The sequence below is a fragment of the Bos javanicus genome, chromosome 4 (assembly GCF_032452875.1).
Source record: "Bos javanicus breed banteng chromosome 4, ARS-OSU_banteng_1.0, whole genome shotgun sequence".
NCBI lineage: Eukaryota > Metazoa > Chordata > Mammalia > Artiodactyla > Bovidae > Bos > Bos javanicus.
The window spans coordinates 24525580-24536106 of NC_083871.1; the positions used below are offsets into that span (position 1 = coordinate 24525580).

A 10527-nucleotide genomic window follows, 5' to 3' on the forward strand; every position below is an offset into this window, starting at 1 on the left:
CAAACCAACTTTCAGAGTCAGTAGAATTCTGTACCCAGTGTTCACAGACATCTGCCAACTTGTACTATTTCGTAACTATCATTAGGGCAATGTGTACTGTTTAATTTGGCCAGATGATACAAAACTGAAAAAAATAAATCAGGCATCTTTATTTCTAAAAGTCTTGTCAGAGACTAAAAAATAAACCAATATTTAAATGAGATCACTCAAAATGCCCTTACAAGTTTCAGGAAGTTATAAATAAATAAATACGTATTTGAAATATATATGTATTTATATTGATTTTTTCCAAGAAATTAAATTATTTACTTCAAAATCTCTTATACCTGGCCCAGGAACTTGCGCTGTCTGCAAAGTTACTGCCCCTTTTGCTCCATCTAGTGGAATACTGATTTTTGCTTAGTAATAACAAAGTGTATAACAACAAGCTCTACCTTCTGCAGGCAGACAACATTTGTACTGCTGTTTCCTACCGTGAGATGACATTTACAAATCAATCGTTTAACTTAATTTCTTTTTTAAACAACCACAAAACCAGAGACTTCTGTGAAAGAACTAAATGTGCTACATTTTTTACTTTGCAACAAGTAAATTACTTCAAGTAATTCAGTAACTCTATTGAATAAGCACACAAACACAGACTTAATAAGCACAAGGAAGCTTCCTTCATTCAGGAAGGACAGTGTAAGAGCAATCTCTGAAGTTACATCATTAAGAAAAACAAAGTCTACTGATGAGGTTTCTAAGGTAAAAGTTAAGAGGACATGAGGCATTCTCTCTAGCAAAAATAACTAACATAGCAGCAGGTTTTTAAAATGTATTTTGTTTGCCTGGGATGGTCTTTTCATAATTTTCTCAGTTAATATGACTATATTAATATTCACAATAAAATGCCATTATTAATATTACATAAATGAATGTATCTCTTATTTAGGACAATGAATAACTATTTACTAAGTTTCATCACCCCAAATGGCAGACACTCATTTGTTAGAAGTCTGATGTTGCCAAGAACAGTATCAACTCTGCTACTAAAGTCTAGTATAAAAATGCAGTACACAATTTTCCTTTATTCTCTAGTCCTACCTCAAGGAGTCAAAAGAATCTCAAAGAAGTTTAACTTCCTTTTAAGTTTTGCTTTTTATTTATTAATTTTTTTGATGAAACTTTCTTGTCAGGAGTGGAAAATGCCATGGCAGCCATGGCCAATGAAACTGTAGATACATTTGGCACAACATCGCAGACATAGTTCCATAGTAAAAATTGGCAATGACTCATATGTATTAAAAGTGGAGTGTCCCCAACTCATTTGAAAATTTACCTACTTAAATTATACCTCCAAATATTGCAATTTGATTTATAATCTGCTGTTTCAACAGAATAAATGAACCCATTAAAAACAAACATACTGTAGATATTTATATCAGGAATAAAATTTCTCTGGGGAGGACACAATTTATGGAAGCAGAAACACTGGAAGGAAGTAACAAATTGAAGTCCCAGTTTTTTAATGAAGGATTGGAAATTGAGTTCTGCTTCAACAAGCAAGGAAAAAAAAAAATAAGATGTGATTATTTTTCACTCGTTAGCATTTCAGTAGCAGGATGTTTCACAAGTTTTAGCGAGATTTTAAAAAATTGATTTAGTCAATATTTCATTTTATTTTGTATAGTCATTTATGCAATTAACCAATAGAAAGGCATATTATCTGCAGATGATACACTGCATTTAACTACGATAAATACACATGCTTGTCTATAACTTCAGGACTAGATTCTTACTAAGAAGTCTGCCTACTGGATTCTAGAAGAGGAAAACAGATGCAAGCCTGCTCAGAATCTGGTTCTTAGGACAGATGGACATTTATTACACATTGCGGTCTGTCTGACAGGCTTGTAAACAAGATACAATCTTGTCTCTGTTGAATAATTTTCCTTACATAAAGATTTGAAAGATACACATAGATCTTTTCCATCAATATGGTAAGTATGCTACTGATCTTCAAGCTACTTTGACTTTTATGTTATAATGAAACTTAGATCCTCAAATAAACATTGTTTTTCCTCAAAGTTTGCACACAGCATTTCCATTACATGAATGGAAAAGTGGAAAAACATGTTCAGGGTTTCACTTTGATTTCCCCAACTATTTTTGTCAGAGGCCACATGCCTATTTGGAATTACTATCCAAACTATAATTCCTCACAAAGGGATTAACAAATAGTATACTACCATTTTTCTTGCAATTATGAATTTTAAGGACATGGCAAGCCCCTGTTGGTGGTGTAGAAAATGAAATTAGTCCCTCGGAGAGGGTATGATCAATGTCGTGATAATCTACCCTTCAGCTGTTAACGATTTGCACAAGGATTCCCCTTGATGCTGTGGTTTCAACTGAAATATTGTTCTAAGAGTTTCGGTCAAATCCCCCGTCTCATCTTGTGCTGAAAGAGGATTGCGAAGAGTGGATCCTAAGGACCAGCTTTTCTTCTCTGCTTATGTCTGGCAATTTTTGTGATAGCAACAAAATAAATGAAAACATTGGGAAATTTCATTTCCAGATAATTCGCTTTGCTGAGATCTTTCAGACAAAAGCCTGTGAAAGATAAAATTATTTGTAAAATGTACAAAGTTATCCGCATTTCGTAATTTAAAACTGTGAACAAAAAAAAGAAGTAAGGTGCTGTTCTCATTCAAATACAACTACAAAAAATAGGCTCCAAATTCAAGTTCACAACCTTTTCCTTTTCTTTCAAAGGGCACCAGAGTTCACAGCTTGTGCTAGATTAAGGAGTGTTATGAGTAGTGGGATGTGAAGAAAAAGAACTCCAGGCTTATCCCTGAAGGGCTGGTTTGTTTTATTTTCTCTTTCTCTCTCCCCATTTCCCTTATATTTGTTTTTTTTTTTTTTAGCAGAAATATTATTCCCTGGGTATCTTGTTAGAATTCTGTACCTTTTCTTTTAATCACAATGTTGAAGAGAAATTAGAGTACTGAGGATACAGTTTACATTTCTAGTTGTTACAATATAATAAGAGAACAATCTAATCTCACTTGTGACCAAAGTAAAACTTAAAACAGTGAAAGAAATACTGACGCATTCATCCGACTTGATGTCTCCCTGAGTTCTTTATAAATTCATTCCAGCTCAACAAAATATGTGATGCGTAATTGTTCCTGCAGGACACTTCTCAGTTATCAGGTTATTTTGACAATTCATCAATTGTTCCATTTCCATAAAACTATACACTTAAGTTTCTCAGAATAAACTATTATAACCGAGTATTTTTCAACAGTCAAATATACTTGTCCCTTGAGTATGCTGAATATATTTTTTGTTCACTTCTGTTTAAAGGGAGGCACGAAATAAAGGAAATTATGTATAATTGTAAATTCCCAATTAGAGTATTCTGGAAATTGAAAATAATTTGAGATATTATTCTCTGATTCTGACAGCAGCATGATACCATATGAGTAGTTTTTCAGAGAATCACTATTCTGATTATCATTACTATTATTTTATAACTATTAACCTATCTTTTTCATAGTAACATGTATGAAATAAATTTTACCTTTAGGTTTACTTTCTATCTAAATAATTTTATGCAATCATAGGAAATGATTTTACGTTTTCTCAGCTATCTTTAAGTTCTTATTTTATTTTTAAAAAATCCACCTTGGTTTCCCACTGGGCGGTTCATGCAAACATTCCAAAGCAGTGAGCACTGGTCAGAAGTGAAACTCTTAAAACAGTAAAAGCAGCAATGGGTGGGAAGCAGGAATGAGAACATTCACCAGTAATACAAGGCACAGACTTCTGAGGGACTCTTCCCTCACCCTCTCCTCTTGGGAAAACTCTCATACACCGAAGAGCCCGCCATTCACTGGTACCTCCTCTAAACACATTATAATGTATTCTTTCTAAAAAGTAGCACAGCATTCATTATTTTGGGGTCCCCAGGTGGTACAGTGGTAAAGAATCTGCCTGCCAATGCAGGAGACGCAGGAGACAAGGGTTCAATCCCTGGGCCAGGAAGATCCTCTGGAAAAGGAAATGGGAACCCCAGTATTCTTGCTGGGAGAATGCCATGAACAGAGAAGACGGGTGGGTTATAGTCCATGAGGTCTCAAAGAGTCAGACACAACTGAGTGAGCACACTAATGCAGGAGACGCAAGAGACTTGGGTTCAATCCCTGGGTTGGGAAGACCTCCTGGAGGATGAGGAAATGCCAACCCACTCCAGTATGCATTGTTTAATCCCTTCATCCTCAGACTTCACCATCAACATAACACTATAGGAATGTGAGATTTAAAATAAATTCTGCCATATCTCTACAAATGACCCAATTTCATTCCCATACCTAGAGTCTATCATACAGAGCGAAGTAAGTCAGAAGGAGAAAAACAAATACCGTATATTAACAGATGAACAGAATCTAGAAAAATGGAACAGATAAACCTGGTCCCAGGGCACAGTCATAGAGACACAGACACAGAGAATGGACATGTATACATGGAAGGGGAGGGGAGGGTGGGAGGAACTGGGAGATTAGGACTGACATATATGCAGTAACATCTATAAAACAGATAGCCAATGGGAGCCTACTGTATTGCACAGGGAGCTCAGCTTTGTGCTCTGTGATGACCTAGAGCAGTGGGATGAGGGCGAGGGAGGCTCAAGAGCGAGGAGATATCTGTATACATATAGCTGATTCACTTCATTGTACAGCAGAAATTAGCATTGTAAACCATACTCCATTAAAACACACATAAACAATTATTTTGTACATCATTATAGGCATAGGAGTTAAAACTATGAAGAAAGAACACTTCTTTTTCTCAAGTTACAGGCAACCTAGCAGGAAGGGCCGGTGGTGGGGGCGGGGGGTGGGGGGCAAACAGGTGAGCTTAATAAATTCTACTATGGTGTAGGCACAATACTCCACAGTGATTTCAGCCCGTAGTGAAGCGATGCCTAAAGTAGGGCTGGAAAACAGACAAGACTTACTGAAGAGTATGACTCTTCATGAGAAGTCTATATTGAGACTGAAGAAATAAATGGGAGCTGGCCACTTGGATGACCACATGAGACATCTGGGTGATGGCAAATATGGAGCAAATGGCTATTGCAATGGGGGAAGAAGAATCAAAGGACCAGAAGGCAGGCTGTATAGACAGAGGCCTCCATAGATTAGGGAAGAAATTATCCTCAGGCCATAAGGAACCTATGAGGGAATTTCCACCAGATTCATGTTATGGAAATATTTGGCTGCAAGTGAAATAGGACCGCTGCTGCTGCTGCTAAGTTGCTTCAGTCGTGTCCGACTCTGTGCGACCCCATAGAAAGCAGCCCACCAGGGTCCTCTGTCCCTGGGATTCTCCAGGCGAGAACACTGGAGTGGGAAATAGGACTAGAGACAGAGATACCACTTAGGAGACCACGGTAGAAACCTAGAGCTTTGTGTGACATTGATTAGGGAGATTGCTACTGCAGGTGAATTTGCCTGAGGCAAAATTAATTTCCCAGTAGATAACTAGGACAAAACTCAGGCCTGGGACTAGGCTAAAACAAGCAATTGCCTTGGGCACAAAATTTAAGGAGGCACCAATAAATTCAGTAATCACAATAAATAATACTTAGAGCAGTATTTTCAGTAACAGATGTAAAACATCCATGATGAACAAAACATCGAACATTTAAACAATGACCGTAACTGAGTTCTTTGGGGATGTGTGTAAAAACAGACCAATTCCCCATACAATGGGTTTCTTCTTCATCTTACCTGGAGAATTTAAGTTTATTCACTCACCGCAGCTAACCAGCTAACTCACCTCGGAAGCCGAGACATAATGCCGGCTGACAAAGAGGCTAAGGCATCATCCAAGCCGCCTGATGGCTTCCCTTTGCGAACCCAGCTGACAAACAGCTCAAGCAGCATCAAGGAAATGAAAAATGGAGTTGCCTGGAAAGGAAATCGCAGAAGAGAGATGCTATTGTGCTTGGTATGAAATTCTTCCAAGTTTCCTGATTAGTCATTCCCGATGTGGGAGGCCCAGAGTGACAGTTCATAGCAGAAAAGGTACGAACCTATCCTCGGGGGTTACTTCCTCCCAACAGGCAAAGAAATCTGTTTATTTCAGACACACACTAACAAGGTACTCCAATTCTATCATCTGATTTGGATACAAAATATAACCATAGAGGCTTCCCTGGCAGCTCAGTGGTGGAGAATCCGTCTGCCAATGCGGGAGACATGGGTTCGATCCCTGGTCCAGGAAGTGTCCACATGCTGCAAGGCAACTAGGCCTATGTGCCACAACTATTGAGCCTGTATTCAAGAGCCCAGGAGCCGCAACTGCTGAAGCCCATGCGCCCTGTAACCCCCCAGCAAAAGAAGTCACTGCAATGAGAAGCCTTCACACCACAGCTAGAGAGTAGCCCCTACTTGCAACAACGAGAGAAAAGCCTGTGCAACAAGGAAAACCCAGCACAGCCAAAATAAATAAATATATTTTTAAAAGAAAGAAATATAACCATAGATATAACCACAATAATTCTGCCAAGAAAATACAAAAGTTAGGCAGGACATGTTTCAAGGTCTAAAAAATACTTTTTAAAATAAGGGCAATAATCAGAAATCTATCAATACACTACAAAGATAAGGTCCACTTTAAATCACTTTCCTTAAAGATGTGCATGATATTTTTCATATTAGAATGACAGGAATCACAAAATTGAAATTGTAGGAATACACACTACTATATCCGAGAAGGCAATGGCACCCCACTCCAGTACTCTTGCCCGGAAAATCCCATGGGCGGAGAAGCCTGGTAGGCTGCAGTCCATGGGGTTGCCAAGAGTCAGACACAACTGAGCGACTTCACTTTCACTTTTCACTTTCATGCATTGGAGAAGGAAATGGCAGCCACTCCAGTGTTCTTGCCTGGAGAATCCCAGGGACAGGGGAGCCTGGTGGGCTGCCGTCTATGGGGTCGCACAGAGTCGGACACGACTGAAGTGACTTAGGAGCAGCAGCAGCAGCACACTACTATATATAAAATATACAGCTAATAAGGACCTACTGTAGAGCATATGGAGAATTCTTCTCAGTACTGTGTAAGATCTATATGGGAAAAGAATCTTTAAAAGAATGGATATGTATATGTATAACTGATACACTTTGTGGTACAGCAGAAACTAATCAACACTGTAAATCAATTATACTCTAATAAAATTTTGAAAAAAATTGAAACTGTAGGAACAAAAAATTTTGCTTCTGAGTATTTCAGAGAATGAGATCATTTTAAACATTTTAGACATCATTCAAGTTTTATTCATTCAGTTTTTTCTTATAGAAAAAAATCATCTATAATTGATGACAAATATCAGGCTAGGTTTGATGTCATAATATAAAATAATAATGATTTATAAAGATGTGAGTACCACATTCTTTCCTTAAAAAATCAGAAAGGGGTAATATAAAATCCTGAAAAAATTAAGGCATTCTCTCATTTGAAAGTTGATCATGAGTACTGAAATTTTCTAAACCCAAAGCCTAAGAACATATTTTCTGATGTCATTTTCTTTTCTATTTCTGGTCTGAACTAGTAAGTGTTTTAGGAACAACTCTGACAGGGTGGGGAACTTCAGTATTCAAGTTCTAATTCTGGATATTTCCACTTCCAATCGTGGCCAGTAACCAGAAGTGAAAAGTGCCTCTGAACACTTAAGAGTTTCAAAGAAAACTTGGTTTAAGTTCAAACTTAGGAAATCAGGGTTGAATTCTCAGCTGTGTATCCATTCTGCAGAACCACCCTGCTTAAAGCAACAGCAACAACAACAAAACAGGAAATCATTTCCTGGGAGGAGGTAGACAAGTTTTCCTTTAGAAACAAAATTGTTAACAAAGTTTACTGATACCACATAACCATTGGATACTGAGCTTCTAACAGCTAAATTTGTAATGCCACTGTGTCCCAGAAAACTTTTTAAAGTTTTATCAGATTCTGGAGTGACATTTCAGGGAAGAGAAAATTTAACAGGAAGAGATGGTTATGGATATTGTACAGAAATTCAATTCAAGTGGAAATTCTACTTTTCCCTCATGCTTTGTTTTGAAACTGTTTTTATTAGAATTATTTGAAGAATGGACATGAATGAAACCCCACACTGTGTTTAAGTTACTTCTTATTAAGAGAAAAGCAAGAGCAGCCTCTTCCCAGAGAGCCTCACCTTCCGTACATAATCAGGCACCTCTTCCAGGGTTTGGAATGACGTTTCACTGGGCTTCATCACATAAAACATCATGCGAATCCCCTGGGAAACCGAAACATCCTGTTGGGCTTCTGGGTTCTTCATCTCTGCCCTTGTCTGACTCCCAGCTGGAGAGTATTTGTGCTTCAGTGGTTGAAGCCAGAGGCTGAACACAGAGAACGAGCTGTGCTGCACGGATCAAGCCCTCTGTCAGAGAGAGACCCGTGAGGAACAAAGCCCCACGGAGCAGAGCCAACAGCAGAGTCTGTGTGCAGACGGGGTGTGACGAGACAGGAAAGAACAAGGATCAATCAGGAACGAGTTCAGAGTTCAGAGGGCGCTGACCCAGAAGCCGCCCACAGTCGGGAGGGGAAGAGGAGGAAGGGCTTCTGCCCAGATCACAGATAAACAATAGAGTTTAGCTGCAGGTGGAGTAATTTATCACTAAAAAAAGAGAAATAAACAAAAAACCCACATGATACCTCCTTGGAGAGAAGGAACAAAGTGATGGCAAGTGAAAGTTCGTTCTGAAAAAGTAGGTGGAAATTCAAGATGCAAATCACATGAGGAAAATATTATACCTGTTTTTCTCTCCCTTTGGACATTCACATTGGCCTCAGGTTTGTAGTCTCCCAAGACTGTCACATTTCTGAGAGACAAGGTGTTCTGATCTCAGGTAATAAGACTAACCTCAAAAGCCAATAAGCACCAAATATATCTTACTGGTGTCTGCCTATGTATTCCTGCATCTGTATCATGTTCACATCTGAATGTTTGCAAACCAATTTAAGGGCATGCCGACTATTCACATCTGTATTCTTCTTAGTGCTAATGGGGATTTGGATTGAAGCAGCAGTTAAGGTGTTGCTGAGAGACCTTATCTCTGTTTTCCAGGAGGAGCATGGGTTGTTTGTGCCACTTAGGTAGGCTAAAAGGCACTTAACTGACTGCATCACCAATGAGTAAGTGAAGCTTTCCAAATCAGTCAAAGGCTATGGACATCCTTTGATTCCCACCTCATCTTTCAAAAATGTTTATGTAGATGTAATTAGGTTATTGACACATGACTGTCCTCAGAGAAATAAACAGACACTATAGATAAGCAACAAATAAATTGCTACCCAGAGACACTATTAACATTTTGATGTATGTATCATTAGTTCCACTATCATATGACATGCTTATTACTAAAAATCACTACACAATGCAAGTCTGTACAATAAAAAACCATGGGGCTAATGAGAAAAATGGGATTACAATGCAATACTCAAAAACTTCTTAATGGTCAACAAGGAGAAAAAAATCAGAACCTAATAAAAATGGTAGCACACTTTTATACATGTATGTATTGACTTAAAATATATAACATGAAAGCTGCAAGTTAAATTTTATTTGGGGCAAAATGAGGACAATAGCCCAGGACACAGCATTTCAGATAGCTCTAAGAAGCTTCTCCAAAGAGGTAGGGGGAAAGGTCAGTATATATGTGATTTTGATGAGGGCGACTACATGCAATCAAGCATATATTTTTTGCAGAAAGTTTCTGCTACTTTTGAGAAGCTCGCTGCTAGTCACAAAGAACAGATGTAATCAAGGAGTTTAGTGTTTTTCTAGTTTGAGAATATACAAGAATTGGGCTTCTAAAAATATCTCACTATCTGAAGACCTGTTCTGCCAGTTTTCCCAGAGCACAGAGTGCCTCATTTCTGCTCTCCACCTTGAACTCCTTTCAGGGGGTGATGAAAATCATCCGCTGCAGCAGCACATTATTTAATCCTTACAGAGGTACATGCCAAGTGCCAGTTTGTAGCTGGGCACATGTTATATGATGAAGAAATGCATAAAAACTACAATATGGTATTTCATCTTGAAAAAGATCTGACCTGACCTTTGTTTGTGGAAGCTAGTCTTGGAAGACTTGTCCATTGTACTACAGAGTATGAAGGAGGCTTATCTGAAACCATATGGCAAGCTGTAAAACCAGGGATCTGGATACAATGGCTCACAACACTGAGTCAGACTTGTGGACAGTGGCAGATGTTTAAGGCACATGCATTAAACATGTGTGTGCATTTTGTGTCCCCCTAAGCTTTTCTGTTCTTCCATATATTCTTGCCACCTGTTTTTAATCTCTTCTGCCTCTGTTAGGTCCTTACCATTTCTGTCCTTTATCACGCCCATCCTTGCATGAAATGTTCCCTTGATATCTGTGGTAAGAATACACATTGGAACTATACCAAAAAGATCTTACTGACCTGGATAACCATGATGGT

General features: G+C 38.4%; 1 protein-coding gene across 2 annotated transcripts in view; it reads right to left on the reverse strand.

The window, feature by feature from the left end:
- AGMO (alkylglycerol monooxygenase) overlaps nt 1–8557 on the reverse strand; it is a 390649-nt gene extending 382092 nt beyond the window's left edge. The window contains exons 1-2 of one of the 2 annotated variants that reach the window (XM_061413606.1): nt 8234–8556; nt 5833–5963 (exon numbers count right to left, since the gene is read on the reverse strand). In XM_061413606.1, coding sequence (XP_061269590.1) covers nt 5833–5963; nt 8234–8359 — 257 coding nt within the window. In that variant the 5' untranslated portion in view covers nt 8360–8556. Of the gene's footprint in view, nt 1–5832; nt 5964–8233 lie in introns of both variants that reach the window. The other variant, XM_061413607.1, reaches the window with a different exon arrangement.
- Between the last annotated feature and the right edge of the window lie 1970 nt (nt 8558–10527).